Source organism: Siniperca chuatsi, linkage group LG1 (assembly GCF_020085105.1).
Source record: "Siniperca chuatsi isolate FFG_IHB_CAS linkage group LG1, ASM2008510v1, whole genome shotgun sequence".
Taxonomy (NCBI): domain Eukaryota; kingdom Metazoa; phylum Chordata; class Actinopteri; order Centrarchiformes; family Sinipercidae; genus Siniperca; species Siniperca chuatsi.
The window spans coordinates 5705234-5728829 of NC_058042.1; the positions used below are offsets into that span (position 1 = coordinate 5705234).

At 40.4% G+C, this 23596-nt stretch overlaps 1 protein-coding gene across 5 annotated transcripts in view; it reads left to right on the forward strand.

The window, feature by feature from the left end:
* The window catches only part of LOC122883571 (protein kinase C-binding protein NELL1-like), a 279566-nt gene that overhangs the window by 99634 nt on the left and 156336 nt on the right, over window positions 1–23596 (forward strand). For all 5 annotated transcript variants that reach the window (XM_044212754.1, XM_044212493.1, XM_044212666.1 and 2 more), the window contains exons 11-12: window positions 2779–2878; window positions 5869–5997. In XM_044212754.1, coding sequence (XP_044068689.1) covers window positions 2779–2878; window positions 5869–5997 — 229 coding nt within the window. The remainder of the gene's footprint in view (window positions 1–2778; window positions 2879–5868; window positions 5998–23596) is intronic.

A 23596-nucleotide genomic window follows, 5' to 3' on the forward strand; every position in this document is an offset into this window, starting at 1 on the left:
TAATGGGCTCCAAGGTACAGCTGTGGCTGGCAGAGTCGCTGCATCCCCATATCTCAAAAATGAAAGAATCAATAAAATGTTGACATAACTGATAGGAATATAGCCTAATGAAAGTAAGACCCAGGTTGAAATTAAAACTGTATTTTCATTGATGAACAGGTGCTTTTGAGGCTCTTTGAGTCACCTGAATGCCTCATTCTGCAGCCTGCATTAATGGGCTAATTTTATCAAGTAACAGCAATGAAGTGGCTGGCTGGCTGCTGGACAAATTACAGCTTGCTGGGCGGAGATGGGAGACTCACTGTTTTTGTCTTCTCAAAATGAAACCATCCCTTGTGTTCAGATGTGGAATAGCATCTCATCAAGGTTACAGTGTTTTTCCCTGTGCTTTCAGTGTGAAAAATAAGCATGCCCCAAACACAACTGGTGGGTAAAGTGAAGAGTTGCTGGTAGTTTTTTTAAGTTGTAGACTGCTACAGATCTTTTTCTGGTGTTCGAGCCAGTTGATTTCCCCTCGACCTCTGCCGTTGTTGCCTCTCAGATACTCAGGCTGACTGAAAAGCTGCGGTGAATCTGAGATGATGAGGAAATGCACTAGTTGGTCAGTTTTTACCACACTGACTGACAACAGTGGGATAACAGTCTGCAAATTGGGTGATGATTCTCTGTGTATTCGTCGCTACAAGTGACACCTTTCACATTTGACATAGTCGTTTGTGTCACTGTTAATGTAAAAAATTGTGATTAGTGCAGCTTTAATCAACTAACTGGAAGACAGATTAATTTATGATGAAAATACTAGTTCTCGTTAGATTATGAGAAAATTATATGACTAAAAGGCTCACAGTGCAAAGCAACTGTACTATTAAAAGATGACACAAGGAAGCAGTTAATATGGTTCCAAGAAAAGCATGTCATTGAAGGAAGTTGTGAAGGAGAAATCTCAGGGATTTGAGTCGATACTTCAGACCTTGAGAGGCATCACGGGCACCACCAAAGCTCTGACATACCAGGCAGCCTGCTGCTGTGTGTCTGCTATTTGTTTTAAAGGCCCAGGGGAAGATGACACCGAGTTCGGTCTACCCTTTCCCTTCTTTGGTAGCGCGTATCTGCACCTTACCTGCTATCTGTATTCATGCCCTCTTTGTGAATGTGAGCAGCATGTACAGCCTTTACATTCCACCTTCTCTGTTGTCATGGCAGCCTCATTCAGTCAGGAGTATCTTAAAATACCCAGTTTTATTAACATCTGAGAACTCCTTTCGGTGTGGTTTATTACATTTCAAAAGCAGTGAAATCCTTTGTGATGTTTAAATTACATGGTTCAGGCTGACAAAATGTAGTTCTACATGCAGGCCTTTATGTGAGGTCAGAGAACTTAAAACTTATTAAATGTAAAAAAAATAAACAAGGTTACATTTGGCTTGATATGCAGGGTTGTAAGACATGATGTTGATATTGAACATATAACATTTTCTGAATGCAATTTAAGGCCTTCAAATATTGATTGATTCATCTCAAGATTTGACTTACAAGATTTGACTTACTGTAGCCACAATGGTCAGTATGTCCAACATTGAATTTAACATAATGATAAATTATAATTATAGAATATATTCTGTAAAAAACAAAAAAAGGTGCTTTTTTTCAATAAAATTTTACTTTTGTAGACCATTGTTGTCAGTTTATTTTAATAAAACCGTGCTGTAGTATTGGTACGTCATTTTCTTATTGGTTTCCATTAGGGATGTCCCGATTAAGTTTTTTTGGCCCCGATCCAAGTCCTTAAATATTCAGTATCTGCGATAACAAGTCCGATCCGATAGCCTACTTATATTTACTTAAATATTGTATAATATGTATCAAACACAATGAAATAACAGCTGTGCCCTTCTTAATCTGACACATTTCATTTTCCATAAGAAACTTGATCCAAATACTCTAGGTCCTGGTTAAAAAATATTAGGTTTATAAGCTTAGATTATTGATATGATGTGAATGAAAGTTGAACTGGAAGAATGCAACTCCTGAAATTGACATGACGTGATCGAAGTGTTGGAGGCAGTCCACTAATGTTTGTACAGTAGTGTTCCAGAGCCGACGTTTTTCCTTTACAAATGATCTTTTGCATACAGACACCGGCTTGCAGAGAGACATATTTGACCCAACTTGGCCCTCAGGATTTTGAAGATTTTGCATGGTCACCCAAAGACCACTAATGTGTTTTAAACCCAGGGCTGCATGTATTTAATGGTGTGTAGAGATTGCACTAGATAGATCGATACACATTTCTGCTGTTCTCCATATTTTTAGATTCATTAAACATCATATACATATTTTTTGTATTATTTACAAGTTCAAAGGGTGAACTGTGCTTGGAATTGTATGAACATTCATGTGTCCAACTTGACATTCACCAGTAAATGGTTAGAAAAATTTAAATTATTAACCTATATAGCAAAAAGCACATTCACTCTCAACATCACTAGGTCATCCTACTGCATGTATGTATGTCAGCAAGTTCACACCTTCTCATGTTAGTTAGTTGGCAAGTTTTATGTTTGTTTAAGTTTGTAAAAGTTTGTTTTTTCATATACTGTGTGTTAGTGGATTTTATTGGTTCAATCAACAACCAATACGACCATTATAAAAACGACTAATATCAGTGTTGTCTGGTTACGCTTTGGCAAGTAAACCTACTTGGTTAATGCATAGACCTTCACAGATTTGACCCCAGCACTGACTTTGTAATGTTTTGCCGTTGTCTTGTCCTTCCAGAATGGCCTGATGGTGAAAGTCACAGAAACTTGTCCAGAGCTCAACTGCACCATCAGTGAACAGATATTACCAGATGGCAGATGCTGCAATGTTTGCAGAGGTATGTCTTCCTTCTTACTGCACTCTTCTCAGTTGCATGAATCCCTCTTTCTTTGGATGTGCACACACCAATCTTCTGCCGCTGCAAGGAGTAAACACAGCCAGTCTGCCGGATGCTGATTCAGGCTGCGCCTCTGCAATAATTGTGTTTCTCTCCCTTTTCACCCGGTATGAATGCTTCTTGGCTGGGATACCTATTAGAACAGATTGGTCTGTCTGCTATAGAGGACCTGCTGTGCCAATTTGCCTGAATCCCGTTGCTTTGGCAGGGAGGTACTACAGTGTAAATAGCCAATGGTAATTCAGTAAATACATTGAATAAACAAACTGTAGGAGGCTGTCAGCTATAGAGCCATAATGAAAGAAACCCAGGGCAGGTTCTGAGCGAAGGAAATTGCGCTCTCATTTAAGTAAGATAAGCGGCATGCCTTAGACTCACCGTATTCAGAGGAGAGGAAGATGAAAAGAAGGTAAAAGAGAAGGCAAGGAAAAGACATGTTTAGAAGAGAGGAAAGGAAGGAGATAAAGGAAGATGAGAGAGGAAAGGTTAAGAGTGTAAAGGAGAAGACAGCAAGGAGAGGAGAGGAGAAAGAGGGATAAGGAAATATAAAATCTTAGACCTGCTATGTTGCAAAGAAAGGAGAGAAGGAAGAGAGAATAGGAAGGGTAAAGAGTACATGAGAGGAGAGGAAGATGAAAAGAAAGAGAGGATAGGATTAAGACTTTCTAAGTTGAGAGAAGAGTAAATGAAAGGAGAAGGGTGAGGAGAGAGGGCAGGAGAGGAAGGGTAAAGAGAACAGAAAAAGATAGGAAAAGGAGAGAAGAGGAAGGAGAGAGAGGGGAGGAAAAGAAAGGTATAGTACAGAGTATAGAGGAAAGGAGAGGAGAGGATAGAGAGTAAGAGCTAACAATTAAAGATTCACAGTCACAGTGCCTCTTCCATACAACCCTCTTTCTTTCTCCCTCTCACACACACTCACACCCACGGTCGCTAAAACTCAGAGCCGGTCATTTCCAAATCATCTCCAGACCTCTTCTCCACTGTGTGCTTTGCCACCACTCTGAAATGTACTTGAGCCTCGCTGTTAAGTCCTCAAAGGCATACTAGCTCTGTTAGATTGGTAATTACACAATTGTCTTAGACTGTTCATGCCTCTCTGTTTTACTGAAATAGAAAAAAAAAATTCTACAGCGAGGGACCAATGTGTGTGTGTGTATCACAAATCAAAAAACCAGCTATCACCAATCACAAACACAAATTCAATGTATTTTTCTACTTTGTGTGTTTGTGGTCAGAGCAGAACTATACTTTACCATAAGCACACACATGCATACACTCACACATGTGTATTCCTTGTGTAGTCAGTCCTTTTACATGTACACACCGTTCTGTGGGGAGCTGCTGTAGATGGTGGAGAGGGTGAGAGGAAGAATAATGCAGACACAGCTCTTTCCTTAGTAATGGCTCCCTGCCTCTCAGTGCTTTTATGTGCAGCCAGTCTGTCTTTCATTACAGGACATGATGGGCTACATCAGCTCATACTTACTGAGCAGGACAGTCATCTCTCTGTCTGTCTGCTTCCTTATCTGTCAGGCTGATTCTTAGTACATCTGTCTATCTGTCATGTCACATTTCTGTAAACATGCAGGATCAGTCTCAGTCTGGTTTGGTTCAGATTTGACAAAAGATTGGTACTGTGGTACACAGGCAAGGCAGGGGTAAAGTTCCCATCCACCACCACAAGCATTTTAATCCCAGTAGCAGTACCATGTGTTCCAATAGACACAATTGGCCATGTTCACAGGTGGGAAGCCAGTGAGGGATCCTGACCTTGTCGCTGCTCTAGTGACTCTTGTGCTGCTGACTTCCATTGAAGAAAATAGTTACCCTCTGTGACCTTGAAATGTGGGTTTGAAAAGTTTGTAGCTTGTTTCAATTCGGAGATTGTATTCACAAGTTACAATGGATTCAAATGGTGTCCAGAGTCACTGAAAGAATGTGTCAACACAAAATCAAAACATCCACAGAAACCTCTCAAGCCACGGCTGCAACATAATTTACTTACTCCACTGTTAATCCATCTGTTCAATAAGTTCCAATCACTCATACTGTAGTTTCTCCACAAGAGAGCTAAATGCTCTACTTCCCTGTCACACTATTACCTCCTTATAGAGCTCGGCCAGAAGTAGCCTATTTAGCATTTTATTTTTGAAGCAACAAATGTTATGTAACATTTTGCTGTGTACTCTTATTTTGAAACTTTTGTTTTGGAGGAGCAGCATCCTTTAGGGGCTGGCCATCTATGCGTCTTGTCCTCATTGGACAACCGACAAAGAGTCAGCATCTTGAGGTGTATGTAAAGGCTGTCCTTTCACGTGTTTTGTAAAACATCATTATGTGCTGAAATATGTTGGCTGACTAAAGTGGAGAATCTTCCAGTAAGTCGGTTAGTGTTGCAGTCTTTTTTCACATTTGGTTCTTTTGCTACCTGAGCACATAGTTGACTGTTGAAGTAGCAATAGTTCATTGTTTCTACCAGCACATCAACACACTTTACTGAAACATCAACACAAAGTACCAGAAGAACACACTGTCTTGTGCCGCAGAGCAGCACAATAGTGACTCTTTGACTCTATTGGCTGGATGGATGACATCCTCTGAGATCTTCCTACATGAGCAGCATGTTTTGGGTGTGTATGCTTTTTTGTATTGTTAGTGCGCGCGCATGCTTTGATGAAAGCCCAAACTTTTATTATTGCACCAAATTTACTGCAGTCATAAACTTTTTACATCAGACTTCTTGTCATCCACAGTTATTGTGGGCGACAGGAACAAGGTTGCTCGTTTGTGCATTTGACTGCTTTTATCTCTGTGTACAGCTATGTGTCTGTGTGTGGTTTTGTGTTGTCTGTATACAACTTTTCACTGTCTTGAGTGAGCAAATTTTAAGACCAAAGTAAATCGTGGCTTCCTTTGTCCCTCTCTTTCAGGTTATGACTTCTGCGCAGAGGGACTCATTTGTGGAGAAAACTCTGAGTGTAAAAACCGGAATACTAAAGCAGAGTGTGAATGCAAGAGCGGCTATGCCTCCATCCATGGGGATTCTACTTACTGTGAAGGTAGGACTATGCTTTACCCAGCTCAAGCTGAGCCGGTGCTCATGTGACTGACTCATAAAATCTTTTAGTTTGGGATGTTAAAAGCAGTATGGGTGGCATTGTCTAAGCGTGTGATTCATCGTTCTCTTTTAGGAGCACGCCTATGCAGGCTGTGGGCCACAGACTGAGATTTATAATGAGCTGATATTAGCACACTAAGTCTATGACATGATGATGACTGGCATAAAGACCAAGGATTGTTCTGAGAAAGCATTGTGGCCAGTTATAAACTGAACCTTTATTATGGCATCAGTAATCTGACAAAGCACAGGGATTTGTGTTGTAAAATGATAAATAAATTATCTTGTACCTTGATTTGTGAATTTAGAGAAAAGAGCAAGATCTGTGAAACACTGATGTGTTGATTTGTGTGTTATGTGAAAATTGTACCAGTGCTTAAGGCTGGTAAGGGTTAAGAGTAAGGTTCAGTTTCAACTTAAACAATTTCATTAAAGAACCCTAGAACATTTGGTTAAAGGACCTTTGCATGTTTAGTCCATTAATGATATTTTACATTACTGCTGGCCATTTTCCAAAGGATACCATTCCGTTTTAAATCATTTTCTACCTTCCTGTCTGCCATTAATTTCATTAATACCAGTTTGAAAGTAATAATGTAGACACTTGTCAAAGTTTCAATATCATCTACTGATAATGCAGTTGTAAGTACATTGCAAGGTATGAAATCAGTTTGTAAACTCATGGCATGCTTTTAGAAAATGAAAACTTGACAGGATTTGTATTCGGTGGGCTAGCATGGTCCTTTCAGGTTTTTTGTGAAACTTTTGCTCATGCTCAAGTGTTTTGCTTAAATCAAACTTTTGATAAGCTTTAAACCTCAGCATCAAAGATCCTGTTATATTTGGGAATTGAACCCATGTCTGTAGAGTGGAGTGTGCAGGTTTTGCCCATCTGCCATCCCAAATTGCATACACACATACTTTTCCTGTAAAACATATCTGAGTTTCAAAACATATAATCTAAGTTTTGACACATCATATCGCACTGAGAGTATCAGGGTGCTTCCAGCATGCTGATTGTTGGACTTGGCTGAGTAAAAGCCCCAGTCTGTGGGGGCTGGAGGCCCAGAGTACTTGTGATGGAGCTAATGTCCTTATTTGATTAAGAGGCTTGGAAGTGGCAGTCGGCTGATTGAAGGATTTGCTCAATGCTCGGTGCAGTTGTCTTTGGGTCAGAGCCACAGCAGACTGACTTCACTAAACATGCTGAGAGCTGGGTAGCCACAACCCTTCCAGTCCGTCTGCGTCTGTTTGATCTGCATGGTAAAGAGGTTTACCCAGAGCGCCACTCCAATCCACGACAGTCCCACACCAGTCTGCTGTGTAAGATATGTTATTGTTAAGCCATGCCAAAAATCACCACACTGTACAGCAGGATTCAAGCTAATCCATTTACAATAGAAGTTTGAGCTGCCTTTAGGGAGCAACCCCCAAACATGGATAATGCCGCCATAACCAATAGAGCCGTGGCTCCACAATTTACATAGTTGATCTAACAATCAGTATTTCCCAGCCCTCACTTATATGGAGTAATCACATCTTTTTTGGTTTGTTTGTTGGATTTGAGTTATAAACAAAGCCCAGCAGTATGAGGGGGGTGGGGGGTGGGGGTGGGGGTCGTCATTAATATCCTAATGGATGTTTTATAGAACAAATTAATTTATCCTCTTGTATTTTATAAACAGGAGATTGTGTCTGGCTGTGGCTCTAAGCTGTCATTAAATGTGACTATTATATCCTCATAAATGCTTTAATGTGCATCTGAATGATTGAAGATGCGATTATTTACTTGTAATCAGAGGGATGTTTGAGGAGGGACCAGGGGATTTAAACAGAGCCCAGCTTGAGCCCTCTGTCTTGCATTCAGTCACCTTGTGGTGCCATAATTATTCTCTCCCTCTCTTGAAGATGAATACCTTATTATTTTTCAATGTGATATTTTTCTGGGACATTAGCCTCCAGTGTGTCAAAACTTTGTTTGTAAAATGAGGCACTGCACCCGTTGTGAAAGGTTGCATTGATCTTTTTCTTCCCATTATAACACAAGTAAGACTTTTGTTCATCCTTAATAGTGTCTTTCTGTAGTGTTGACAAGATCTTGAAAAATCACAAATATCTAGCAAAAAATAGCCTTGGATTAATGTATAATTCTTTGAACTGTAGGCAAATTTTGCTTGGTTTTGACTCTCTTTGTTTACATTAGTTTACATATGGTATAGTCCCTACATGTCTTAGCTAAACATGCCATAAACTGTTTCTGCAGTTTCTGTGTGCACTGTACAACAACAGTCAACGGGATTACTCGTTAATGAAAATTCACTTTTTATGGAAGTTTTGGACATTTGTGCACTACTGAGAATGATATACATGATGTTTGTGTTTTCTAATTTGACTGATATATGACACTGAGACGAAGGGCTGTGATTTTTGATGAAAAATGCTTTTCTTGGGCGCTAGAACTCAATGAAGCTGCAGCATATTGTATTGTCTGCTGCAGCATGTATGACACAGGCCTGATTTCTACACCCAGCAAGGTAATGTGGGGAATGTGTTTATATCTAAAGCCATCTGCAGAATGTCAGAGAAAGCAGAAATGTGCCTGCATATGCATAATATGCTTACATGTAGAAACGCAAACATGGGCACACACTAATGATGGTTTGTGCATTGCTGGCCTGTCCACCAAGGCCTGTGTGTTTATTTATTCCATTAAAGATGTATTACTGCATATGAGCTGACATCTTTAAGGGCCAGCTGTGTCTTACAAGTAGAGCAGGTTGTCCACTAATCAGAAGATCTGCGGTTCATATATATATATATATATATATATATATATACTGTATTTACTGTATAGATATTTATCGTATACAGCATATATGTATCTAGCTCTAACTATCTTAGCTTAGCCTGTAAGACAGGAATACTGTGAACGCTCTAACTCCAGTGTTCAAGCACTAATTGCCATTGATAAAAAGCACTGACTACATCTCATGGGTTGTGTTCTCTTTCCTGCTGTGTCACCACCTGATGCTGCTCCATTCAGCATTCTGTACTTTTTCACATTTGTGCTAATGGGCTTGTCATAGGCTTATTATCCTCATCAGCTCTGTTTATGCTGTCAGTGATATCCTTAGAGTCCCAGCAGATCTACTGTATCTGTAGGACACAGACATTACCACTGTTGCTGTCGTTAACGGCTTGTTAATCATAACCTAAAAAATGTCCTTTATTGTTGAAACACATTGGGATTAGCCTATTCACAATAAAACTCACAAAAAATAAAGTGCTACACCTGCTGATGCTGAGAATAGTTGCATCAGCTAATGACAAACAACATAATTCCCTGTTCCCTGGGTGAGTACAGCAGGGACCCTCCTCCCAAATGGCCAGTTGTTCCCACAGAAGCTGCTCTGTATATCTTTTTCCATGGTGGGTGAAATCCCAGCATGGGCGTAATGTTGAACCAAAGTGCACCTAGATAGTGCATATCTCTCTTTCATTGCATATGTTCTCAGCTTTATATGAACCATTTTCCCTCAATATACCCAAATAATCTCCCACTCTGCAGGAAGCAGCTTTTTTTTTTTTTCTTTTTTTTTTTACAACCTCTCAAGGGCCTCTTCTGTGCACTTCCTTCCTCCTCCATTTTTCAAATTAAAGGCTCCATAACCACAGCGTGTCCTTGGAAATATTTACGGGCGAGCACATTCGGGATAAGTCAGAGCAGTTAGTAAGACGCTCAAGTCGAGTGAAGTATTTTCACATATGCAGAGTTGAAGCTTATTTCCATAGAAATGGTCTCAGGAGGTTGTTGTGGAGAATTCTCCTGCTGTTTAGAACCCTCATGGGTCACTCTACCCACATTAATGGCAGCATTAGCTCCTATTGTGCCCTGTAACTCAGCAGTTCTTATGTGCAACTCAAATGCTTACTCGCCCTTGTTTTATATATAAAGGTGGATGTGTGTTTTTTTTTGGAGTACAGTTGCTAAGTTTAATTGGGCCTAATTAACATGCATTTGATCAAATGTGTGTTATGACTCCCTCTCCCTCTTGCTGTCAATCACTGACTAAGGCTGCATTCTTCTGCAGTTTTATTTGCCCCCCAGACCACAATGCTTTTCTGCTATGGGTAATAAGATTAGAGCCCAGTGTGAGGCCAACACATGAAATGTAACGGGGCTATTTCTGTTTGTTCAGCTCGCTTTCATTTAGCTCCAGAGCAGCCGAACTCCCAGGGTTCAGGGACTGACTCTCTGATGTCCCTTTAACTAACAGGCTCTGGGGAAGCACTTTATGATGTCCCTGATCTCCAGTCAATCTCCGCTGACACCACAGCAGATTTTAGCTCTTCTTCTCTTCTTTGCTCTCTCTCTCGCTCTAGCTTTTCCCACTGGCAGATAATATGCCGTGACTTTGGTGCTAATAAAGGCACCGTTACTGCATCTGGAGCTGCTTGAACACACATCAGATATCTTGGTTGATGTGTTGCCATATTCTGACCGATTCAGGGTGGTACAAGAGGCAATCGATCAGTGATCGTGCAGCCCATTTTATGTATCACGATGAACTGAAAATAAAAACAAAGAAATTATCAAAGAGAGAAAAATGTGTTCAGTGCAGCTGCAGCATCTTGAAGAAAAATTGTGAAAATGTCTTCCTCATGGTAATGGTATTGCTTTGATAACATTATGTTACATGGATGGGTCATCTTAAATACTAGAGTGGCTAGGGTGCCCTATTTACATCGAGTTGCATTAATTGAAAATAAGCTTGATAAAATCCCTTTAGAGCAACTTTCATTGCTACCAGTGGATGCAGCCACATCAGTCTGGGATGTGTTTTACATAAAATCTATAGAGTGGATGTGGGGTTTTCGAGTGGCTGCAATCAATTTTTTGTCCATTTTGCACTTGCTGGTCACAAAAATCACCTTGGCTGTTGACGACAAGCAAATGGGAAAAGTGACTTTTTTTAGCTGACATTCATCCATGCATCATTTCTCTTGGAGCAAAAATGAATGGATATAAGTTACACTACACAAAAAAGCTAAATAATAGCAAGCTGTGCATGAAGCAGTCCTACTTTTTTGATCATCTAGTTTTCTCTTAATAGGTGTTTTGCATGCGAGTGCGACAACCATGCAAATCACTTTTCATACTTATTTCTTGTCAGATCTACAGTAGCTGAGAAAGAGATTGAATACTTTACTGAGAAAAACCACGACCAGTTACCTTGAAACACGTTTAACAACGTAATGCACCTGATGCTTGAAAAGAGTTCTGGCTTTCTCGAATTGCACTTTTTGTAGATCCTTTGTTCACAGTTTGAACTTGGTGAGATTTCTGTGCCTCCTCCCCAGTGCAATGGAGGTGAATGGACTTTTGTTTGGGATGCTCAAAAGCTCTGAAAACAGAAACACATATTTCCAGACACTCTTGATAATATACAGACCTACCCGTGGACAGTTTTCATAGAGATCATTTCCTCAGTAAAAAGGAGTTCAAGTTAAAACTGTTCATAGGGAGGTCTAGTGCTTATTTTTCAATGCTGTGAGCACCACAATCTAAATTCCATTCAACTCCATAGTACTGGAATGGTGGCAGAAATGTTAGACGGAAATCTAAAAATCTCTGTACGTACAACAGAAATCGGCATAGTTAGATGTAACCAGGGGGGAAATGTCATTGTTTTGGTTGTCTTTTCAGTTTTTCTGAACTCACCCCTGGAAGCTTTGGTTGCTGGTTCAGTAAATACTTCTCATATAGTGTGTCCTCATGTCCTGAGCCCTGTTTGCTGAGATGTTCACAGCTGATAACGTTGTATCCATATCCCATACACCCGGGACAGATGAATTAGGATTTAGGAAGTCATTTGTGGAGGATTTTACCCATCTTGTCTCTCCATGTTGCTGAGGCCGATAGAGGTGTTGTTATCCTATGTTTGCAGATGAGCTGAGATGAGCTGGGCATTTGGCTTCTGGGAGGGACAGACTGATACACTGCAGTCACACAGACAGACATACTGAGAGATTTATGGGGGTGGGAAGCTGCAGCTACAAACAGACAGAAATACAGACAGATCCCTGGGAGTGCAAACCTGCAGGAATCATATCCACAGAGGTTGGAAATGAGCTAATCAAGGGCAGCGCCAGACTGCAGAGCTTCCCACAGTAGGATTGAAGGTGTGTGTCAGTGTCAGTGTGTTTGTGTATGTGTGTGTGTGTGTGTGGTATGTGTAGCTGTCCTGGGTTTTCAGATAAGCTCAGGAAAACACGATGTGTCTCCACCCGGAGCGCAGCACCTGCCCTCATGCTACAGCTAATCCGCTAAAACTAACTGCTTCTGCTTACTTTTCCCTGCTGAGTCTGGTCACATGTAACAACACCAGGAGCCAGAGAAACATGGAAATACACATCTTGAAAAGGTTTACATACTATATCACAGACCACTTCAGTGTCAAGTCATTACTATGAATGTTCTCAATGCCGCGCTGATGAGAGCTAATATGATATGCACTGAGAGGCATGATGCAAAACAAAGTGACTTATTGATTGGGAGCGGTTTAAATAATCCTCATTTATCCTCAGCCTGCGATGAGAGCAGCGGTGTGCGTCTGTCTTTTGTGGCAATGGTGAGCGCCGCTGGCTGAATTGGCTCTCACTCGGTGGCATTAAAGAGTAATTGGCTGTGTTTGTACTTCTGCAAATCAATCAGGTTCTCTGTGGGAACTCTGCCTCCACCGTGTTAAAACAAGGATGTAATGACAGGGAACGAATGAGCAACAGCGTCTGCCCCTCCTCAGACCTGCACATTGTAGAAAGAGGGGGTCGAGGTGGGGTTAGCAGTGGGGGGAGCTACAAAGAGGAAGCCTGGCAGTAAGTAAGGAAGATAAAGACAAGGACAAGCTAAAAGGCAGCAGTGCAAGCCTCTGCCAACGACCTGCTGTAAGCTGGACCCTTCGTAAAAGTTTGTTGGTTTGTTGTTTTTCATCCCACTGAAAACACATGGATAGCAATCGACTTCTCCTAGACATTCCCACCAGCACCTAAATACACCTGAAGACGCGATTATACCTGCAGTTAAAAAAAGCAACAAAACCCCCATGCTCTTATGTCTTGAGGTTCTGGGACATTCAGTCTGTTTTGTACAGAAAGTGATGTAGAGAAAGTCTTTTAAAGAATTCATTCAAGTTAAGGCCACATGTATTATTTGTAGAGTGTGCCTATAAAATGAATTGACATCCATTCAGTATTATCAAGACTTTCATTCAGGTTCCATTCAATAATTCAATTGGATTTCAGAGACATGTCATGTAGTTTAAACTGTTTTTTTGTCAATGTACATACACATAGAACATCAAGTTAGGCATTTTGGGAAATACGCTTATTTGCTGTCTGGCAGAGAGTTAGATGAGAAGATCAATACTACTCTCATATCTGTCCATTAAATATAAGGCTACAGCTAGCAGCCGGTTCGCGTAGCTTAGCACAAAGACTGGAAACCTGTCAAATGGTAACAAAGTCTGCTTTTTGATTTGATTTGATTTTTAACCTTTATTTGTAACCTTTATTCTGACCAGTCACCAGGCAAACATAGAAGACTCCAGTCACTGGTCACGACCAAGAAATAGTCCAGCACATAACCCCCCCGTAATACCGCAAATTGTTGTTTTTACATTTCACCTTTTTAAACAAACGAGTGTACAGTGTTAATTTGTGCTTTAGAGGTGCTGGTAGGTGGATTTTGTTACCATTTGACAGAGTTAAGCTAAGTGTTTCCTCTGATTCCAGTCTTTGTGCTAAGCTAAACTAACTGACTGCTGGCTGTAGCCGTATATATTTAACATACAGATACGAGAGTGGCATCAATCATCTAATTTAACTGTCAGCCAGAAGATGAATAAGCGTATTTCCCAAAATCTTGAGCTTTAAAGTTTTACATAGGAGTTCATACAATGGTGGCATCATTCTAAGCCACGATGAACTGAACGTCACAGGACTCCAATACATACAGAGTTAAAGTAGGTATCTATTTTAGGCTCTAGATATTTGTCTAGCCAAATCTAGCGAGAAGGTCAGCAAGGTAAATCTGAGTAAGGAAAGTGAAACAGCAGCGCTTGCCCCATTACCACCGCTGAAGTATCCTTGAGCAAGGCCCCTAACCCCCAACTGCTCCAGTGAGCTGCTCAGTGGCCAACAAATTAGACTGTGGTTGTACTATGCAGCTTCCAGGTGTAAAGTCATGCAACTGTGTGAATGTGGAACAGGGACTTATTGAAAAGAGAGCACTTTTCACAGCAAAACTTACCCAGGTAACGGATAATTCCGTTATTTTACAACTTGAATCTAATTTTCGTACAATTGGCCACAAGTTCCATCGTCACATTCTGCCCAAGTTAACTGCTGAGATCTAGGATCTAACATGCCAGTTGAACTAAACTGGAATTATCCTTTAAATAAAGATTACAAAAAAAGCATCCTGCCTACCAATAAACAAGCAAACAGACAGGCAGGGGTAAAAATAACAATAAATCCCTCTTTTCACTGCTGAGACAGAGATAATGAAAGACAGGACAGTGTTGGAAAGTACAAGCAGTACTGCTAGCCAAGCTCTGTTCATGGTGCTGAAAGTCTGAGAGTGTGAGGAGAGCTTCTCTGTGAGCAGTGGGTGGATTGACTCGGCCTACTGTGTAACACTGGCAGAGGTCGGCTGGAGTCACAGTGGGTGAGCACTTTGGTAAAAGGTCAGTGAAAGACCTGTAATAAATTATAGTCATTTCACTCAACGACAGTGTACAGTGTGTATGTGTGTGTGTGTGTGTGTGTGTGTGTGTGTGTGTGTGTGTGTGTACTGCTGCTCCTCTGAGTCCCTCCTCTCCACCTCCCTGTCCCACTTCTCAAACTCTCTTCTGGGTGGCATCCATCTCTGCCATCTGCACTACACTGAGTGCATGTGTTCCAACACAGCCAACGCTGTCCTTGGCATTGCTTCGTTCCCTCGCCTCATTCCTCATATGGTTATTTATCCCTGCTTATTCCCATTCAATTTCCTGACCATTTCAGAACTGTAGGGGATTGGGGTGGTAATCCTCGAGCCAGAGGGCTTGCTGGCTTGCTGCTCTGCATGGTTTATGGGCTAAAGTGTTCAAATTTCCATTGGAATCGAGCCTGAAAGCTCCCATGCAAGCCTGAAAAACTTATTTGCTCCAAGTAGCGCAATGGGAGTGAATGCAGATTACCTAAAGGCCTGTTTTATTTCATTAGCATGGATCAGTGTTTTGCCCCAAGACAATTAGCTATTCCCTATTATCATATTGGCTAGATTGTGATATGTTATCAGACTGCCAAAGTGATTGTCAGATTTTCAATACAAAAATTGTTTTTTTCTCTATCACACAGTAACGCAGGATATCCTCCTACTCCTTGTATCTTGTATCTTGCTGTTGAGAAAATGCCTTTAATTAAGGCAAAGATCATATCGCTACTGAGGAGCCACATTTCAATAAAACTGGCAAATCTCAATTTCAGCTGTAAGATTGTTTTTGTAAAGCTGAAGGCTCAGACATCTAAACGTATCTCACAGTTACAGACTATCTGGCCATTTCATTTTAAAACTGATGTAGGGCTTTGACTTTTCAAATGTTTTGCTGTCTTGCAGTGCTTTCTGACACAGGGACACACTCAAAGCAAACACAGCACTAATCAGTGTTAAACTCTTGCTGCAGTTGCAGTTTGAGTGTGGATGAGGCAGAGTCAGGCAGACATTGCCATTTACTGACCCTATAGTACTCAATCACAGGATTGTTACAGACATGCATGCAGAGATGTAGTCTAAGCTCACTTTCCACAGCCCTAGTCTTCAGTACTGTAACACACCATCAATAAAACATTCTGTGTCCCAATTCAGTAGCCACCTCCTTTAGCCACGTAGCCTTTGTAGGACTGAGGGAAGATGGACTGATCTTGCACTTCCTTCCCAAACGAGACAGCATAACCTCACCAAAACCTACACTAATGGTGCATTTTAGGGATCCTCAACTCATAGTTAATTTTCGTAAAGTTGAGAATTTAAGTTTAACAAGAAATTGTACTTCAATGGCCAAATGCCAGTAAGCGAGGCAAGAGCCATGATTCCTTAGTTTAAAGAATAGTAATAGTAAAGTTTTACTAACCTGTAAAACCCTATAGTGATTAACAGCATATCCAGGCTGCTAACAGGAATAAAGTCACACGCCTGTTTTCCATTATTTAAACTTTACAGTGGCTTTTACATTGGTCCAGTTTATGTGATATATTAACCAGTGACAGTACCATTAAACATGTGATTGCAGTGGATTTTAGGACACTGACATCTGCAAAGTATACTTTGAGTGTGTCCTCTTAATTCAGGAAAAGACTTTTTGGACTTAGATGGGGACAGGCCTTGACCCATAACAAAATATTCAGTTTTGAAAGGCAGACCTCCAAGGAGTCTGCCCCTGAATTGGGACACAGCTACAATCTGAACACAGACAATCAAAAAAAGGTTACCTTAAGGTAATTCCCTGTGTGTTTTTGCCAGAAGGTGAAGATATGGCTTCGGTTCAGTCTGGAGACGGACAGACGCCTCCTCCTCATTCTTCCCTTCAGTCATCCCCAATCCGTTAATTACAGCAGAGACCGCAGGGACTAATGATCATGTTCCACAGGGTGGTAATGACACAATTATGACTGCAAGGACATCAGTCATCTTCACTTAGCTCAGACAGTGTCCTTGGCCTTACACACACACACACAAACTAGTGAATAAGACAAAAACTCAAATGACTTAGTGTTATTAAACTAAATAAGTCTGTTACACAAAGTTACTGAACTGACAGGGCTTCTTGAAAGACAAGACTAGTATCCAGTGCTGCACCAGGTGAATGCACAGGCTGTGATAAAAACTATGTATCAACGGTGTACAGTACAAATCTTTCTGTTCTGCTTAAATACACAGTATATTAAGTGAATGAATATTTCAGCTCAGTTGTCCCTTTTTTGAGGGAATGATGAGATAGTTTCTATGCCAAGACTCTAATTTATCCTGAAGTTTAGCTTTGTTTGAGGATTGATTTTAGCAGTCAGAGTACATGTCAAGGATTTTCCCTTGGAGTAGTGATTTTCTGCTCTGCCCCACAAAGCACGACAGCTCAGAGTAGTTTATGACCCAAACGTTCCGCCAGGCTGCCTTACATTCACACCATATTTAACCACTGACAATTAAACCCGCCAACAGCCTTTCATTGTAACTGTCACAGCACTAATTTAATGCTCCAGTGCAGCCAAGATGAGCTTTGACTTTATAAGGAAGCAGGGATGCACACATCATGTCTATAAAGAAAGTACATACACAGGAGTGAAAGTCAGTTGATTGAATTGAATGTTATTGCAGTGAGTATTGAGTGTTCTCCTTTGAAAAAGGCTTCAATCTTAAGGGAACACACTGCAGATTTCCAATGTGATTCCACATATTCATAACATCAACTGTAGAAAAAATGTACATGTCACCTGTCGATCTTTGATGGGACCTTTTCTGAAGCTTCAGTTTGAGTTTTTGCTGCCATCTTGGCAGTTACTAAGCTACATAATTACATTTTTGTAGGGGGATTGTCTGGGGGGAATCTGAAGTAACCGAGTTATTGCTGACTGTGCTAGCATACTGTATCTGTTAATTAAGCAGACATACTCCCAAAATACTTCTCTTTCAGCTTTAATATGCTTTAATGACACATTTATTCTGAAAATCAGAATAATTGAGGCTCTAATTTCTTGTGGGTCTGAGTGTGTTTGTGTGCACTTACCTAAAGTGCTTCATATCTTCTTTGTCATTCCCTTTGCAGCATTGTTGTCATATTCTCATTGTATAGGTATACTGCTATACGTCTCCAACAAGCTTGGCATGTTTTTGGTGTCAACAGCACCAAGTGCAAGAAGTTAAAGATTTTTCAACTTTGCACTCAACTGTGCCATGCTTCAAAGTGGTTTTCAATAGTCTCGTAGCAACAGCAGGAGCCTCATCTAGTGCTTCCCCAAAAATATCTGCCAAGCGCTCACAGCTATAATACAGATGCTCAAAGTACAAAGGGCCTCAGCTCTCTGCACCTGTTGCCCAAAGCATGTCAACTGTGGCTGTCTTTGAGGAGTGCAGTTTTGCCGGGTGCAGCAGTTCAGACTGCCGGCACAGTGAGGGAAGAACTCATTTATTCTAGGTTTACATGATCAAAGCTGTGTGTGAAGCGTTGTTATCATTTATAATTCAGGGAAATCTTGGTTTCCTTCATTGCGTAGCACAAGTCAGTTTCAGCTGTTTGTCCACAGAATCACCTATTGTGTTATAGGTTTAAAACTGAGACTCCAAAGCTCAAAGTGTGTGTGTGTGTGTGTGTGTGTGTGTGTGTGTAGGTGTGGGTATGAATACTACTTTCTGATAAGGCATAGCCTACCTTAAAAACAGGTTTATCACTTGTAATTGCTTCATTAGTGGTTAATGTTTTCAGCTTTGCGGATCAGTAATAAACCATTAATAAGTTTAACCTTTGGGTTGCTAAGTTATGAAAAATGTATTTGGCTGGTGCACTGCTAATTCTGGAAAAGAGTATACAGACCATAATCAATTTATGAACAACTTATTAACATAAAACTGCAGACTTGGTCACTTATTGTACGTGGAAGAACCTTTAATTGGATATGATTAACTTACATTCACAACATCAACTGCAGGCTTATTTTAAAATTATAAATACATGGCCTTTTATTATTGGCTTAATAACATGTATAAATGCAGATGGCTTAAAGTGAGAAACTCAATTTACTAAAAAGTTAAAAAGAGCAAAAGTCATATTAATGGCTTACTACTGCTCTAAACAACATTGTTGGAGCTCTGCCTCCTCCTTCTTTACAAATCTTGGTGCAAATCACAACATGTTTAACATTTAACATTTTGCAGGTGGAGATGATCTATTAGTGTGAATATAGCTGATAACCTTGGACTGCTAATATTTGAATTGATCTATGTTTTCCACTTTTGTTCATGCATTTCTTGTGAGAGATATCGGAGCATAAAAAATCCCCACAAGCCCTTCTTGTATTTATCCCCAGGGGGCTAATGAATGAATGAACTTCCCCCCTTCCTCCAGCTTGTTTTTACAGTAAAATCCAAAATTACACAACATAGTGTAAAGAGAGAGGTTAATCATGTAATGGCATGTGTTAAGCTCAGTGTTTGAGTGTTGTCAGGTTTGTGTTTCTTCACTTGTGACGACCTTCCGCTGTGTCTTCTGTTTATCTACACGCTCCCTCCCGAAAGGCTTTAAACATTCACTTCGCTAGCTGGCAGATGGCTGCATTGAAAGGTTGAGAGTTAATAAAGAGCAGCTGGTGGAGTTTTGGTTCGACCTTCAAGCGATGAACGTCCTGCAGTGAGCGGAGAGAAACTCCCCAATGACAAGTGTGTAACTCTTCTGATGGATGACGTACACACCTTACTACTGTACAGATACACACACATAACACACACTGGTGTTAGACATTTCTGTACTATTTCAATGACATTGTAAAAGACTGAACTCCTTATTTTTGTATATATTTTTGTACTTTTCTTCAAGCAAAAGTTCGCTCCACACCCACAGAGTTACGTACATTCACACATGACAGTTGCCCAGTATATTATATTACATTATTCATTTGGCAGACACTTTTATACACTTTTTACACTCTCATTGTGAGTAGTAGTCTTCCATATAGTGAATATTGGCATACATGGAGATACATTTCTATAACAGGACAACTCCAACATGCACAGTAACAGAACAGGCCGAAGTTGTGACTGAGTGTCAGTGTGGCTGTGTGAGGAGGAGGTGAGCAAGCACATGGACAGTTGAGTGACTTGATAATTGAGCCCTGGGTTATTCACATGTTAGATCATTTAATGAGTCAGACAGCGGAGAGGGTATGCTCTGCATGGGAGCTGTTGACTTCATTAAGAACAGTAATGGTGTGTAATGATGTGATAAGGCTTTAGCCTGTCAAGAGTGCAGCAGCAGGTTGTTGACACCCAGCACCATTAACATAATGACAGGGCACGTAGTGTTTTTAGGGCATATGCTGTGCGTCTGAATGGCCGAGCTTGGGGTCAGTGATCAGGTTGACGCAATGAATAATGTGTTGAGAGGTTTGTGCCGCTCGTTTATCTTGATGAAAAATGTTGCTACACAAAGCTGATTATCTACTTTACCGCTCAACTTGAAATGTAGTGACTTACATGGTTTTACCTAAAGTTCAATATTGTAACCCAACCAGGATATTTAAACATTCTTTTATCCTGCCTCCCCTCTTCAGGGTCAGATTACAGCCTGGACAGGTTGCCAAATTAATCACAGGAACCTTTTTTGACCACAGGAACATTTAGGGACTCAGGAACCTCTCAGTTTTGTTATGAGGAACCAAGGTTTATATTTCATTCTTGGGACATAGATCCTGCTCTCCGAAATCTCCTTGCTCGCGGGGTTGAACTTTAGCCCGGGAACTAATGGGGCAGAGTTTGCTGTACCGAGTGTCACTAATTGGCCAAACACAAGCCCTCTGACTGCTACAACATGTGAACAGCTTTTCCTCAGACTGGTTAGACAGCGCACCAGCTAGTATCAATATTAAGGCTGGAGATAGAAATTCTCGCCTTTTTAGGTCTCCTATTCCACCATTCCAACATCCATTCAAACATCATGGTCATACAATGGGAAATTGAACATGATGACATGTTGTAAAAATGTGCATCTCAGACAAAGGTTTTTGATCTGTCATCAGACTAATGTCCAAGGTTCTTCAGGTGTGGTGGAAACAAAAATGTGCAAAATTAACTTTTAGTTTGCGATTTAGTTCTTGGGGTTCCTTAGATCCTGGGACCATTTAGTCAAAAAATGCCATTAAACAAGCAAACACACCCAAGCCTAATTTTTAAGTCATCAATTCACCTAAATTCAACCCCCTATGAATCACTGGGCTCCAGTGCCACCACTGCCAGTGCTCTGTGATATAAAAAAGTAAGTTAATATTTTTTAAATGCAGTGAAGAGATTGAATAAGCAATGTGATATAAACTCTCAGACAGTCCATTTTGTCTGTAGACATAAAATTTTGTCAGACAGCGCTTGCAGTACGTTGCTGAAGATTATTAATCTCCTGTGAAATGGAAACAAAAGTTTGCCTTCCTGATGCTTCTGCTTTATGAACTGAGATATGAGATTCAGCACAGTGGCTGCAGAATTGCTCCCAATTTAACATTCAGAGGAAAACCAAATAACGTCTGTGGTTATGATTGGCAGAAGGTTAAACAGTCTCTCTTCTGCAGACACAGGATATATAATCACAGAGGGATGCTCCCATCACATTGCCCCACCTGTGAGGCTGCTCTGTCCACAAAGCCTCCCCAAAGGGAGCTATCAGGCTATTAATCACAGGCAGAACAGCGCTGTAGCTGTCACCTGGCTGCTAATGCGTGTGTTCACATACAGCTTCCATCAGACCAGCGCTGGATCAGTTCAGGGTTCACTCAGCCGTTTATTTTATACATCATCCCTGCTTAGCGTTGTTTAACCCAGCCTCCACCCTCTTTTTCAGTCTCTCTATTTTTCTTTTCACCCAGCTATTATCTTATTTGTGGACAAAATGTCAGGGGCAACATTTACATACACAGGCCATTCTGTTGCTACAGTAATTTGGTTTTGCGTCAATGTATGTATATACCCCTTATTACTATTTACAATATCCTGAGTAAGCTCAGGCTCTGACTATAAGAAGCCCTGCTATGATGTGTGTTTCATTCGATTTATTTAACCTGTATTTAACCTTACTGCAGTTTTTCACTGAATAATGTAGCTGTTGCATCTGAACTTTAATCTGACCTAAATCACATAACAAACAAAGCCTTTTCTCTTCAGGGAGCCCATTTAACCTAGTGTATATAGCTAATTGTAGTGCATCTGAATGCAACTGTGTGCACCAAAATATATGACATTTTGGCTCTACAGTATAATTGTTTTTTTCTAATGAAATAATATGTTAGCAATTTAGGTTTGTAACACACATAAACAGGCCTTACAGTGGGCCAGGGATAATTGTGTGTCCCAATTAAAGATATTTACACTCACTGAAAGAAAAATGTGATGCATCATATTAACAGCTTCTAAAAGACCTAACAGTAGCAGCAAGATAAAGAATGACTGGAGTGGAAATGGCAATCAGAGTTGCCGTATTTTCATGTTTCTGCCCTGAAAAACCATGTAGTGGTTGACTTAAGCTGAAAGGTATGTCCTAGTGTGCACTGTGCATACTGTATGTTTGCTGTCAGGTTCAAGTAATATTGAGATTCACAGTGTGGTTCATTACCTCAGACAGCAGGTGTGTTTATCAAAGTGTTGACTGATTTAGATGATAATGAACAAGAATTGCTGTCAGCAGATTTGATTTATTCAAGTAACTTCATCTTTCCAGGTCTAATTAGATAAGTTGAGAGCCGCCCTCAGTTTCACACCTTTACGCAAATACACACAGAAGCAGCAGTGTATATGACAACCCTCCAAAATGCTTGTCGTTAACCTCTCGCAGATCATTAAACCATTTGTGCATTGCCGCCTTTTTAACTATAATTCCAAAGACCACGGAGAACTGGTGAATGTACATGACATAATTTCCACACTGACACATCATTATTTTACATATTTAGCATCACCGAATCATGTCTACAAGCATCTCTTCCAAAGTGCCGAAATGATCTCTGCTCATTCCTGTAAAACTAAATTGTTTAGTAGATGTGATTATATTTTGACTTCTTCTTAGATAAATTAGGTACTGTATGCTTTAGTTTTTAGTTGGTTTTTTTTCAAAGTTTGCAGTTTTTACGCCCCCAACAAAATAAAAACACTTTACACAGATCCCTTTTTTAAAAATGTATTCTACTTTTATAGAACACACAAAAGAACACAACCCAAAATCCCTTCTCTAACCCAAGTTTAGTTTGAATTAGTATGTGTAAAAAAAACAACAACAAAAAAAAACATATCAATTCACAGAAGAGACACTTTGAAACAACTGTTGAAGAGTAATGAAGTTAATCAGAGGTATTAAGGTTCATAACGGTTCTGGTACTTTCTTTGGCAATGTGTCCATATAATCCAAAATGAATAGCCAAAGTGTTGTACCTCTCTCTGAGGATGTGTGATCTACATGTTTTGTTGTAATTTCTATGAAGTGAGGCAGAGTTGTTGAGGTAAACTGTAAGTGAACCAGTGTGTTTATATGCTGTTTGTGTGTGTGTAAACATCCTGGTTTCAGAAATCTTTATAGGAGTACTGGGGTACTGTGGCACAAAAACACCTCATACTGATTTCTGATTCTAAGTCTGCAAGCTATGCTGGTGCATCCTCAACTGGAGTCACATTTTAGTGGGTGTTGGAAGTCCAGTTGAAGAAGCCAAATCCAACAGAGCATGTTAAATGCAAACAGAAACCAAAGTGGGTTTATCCT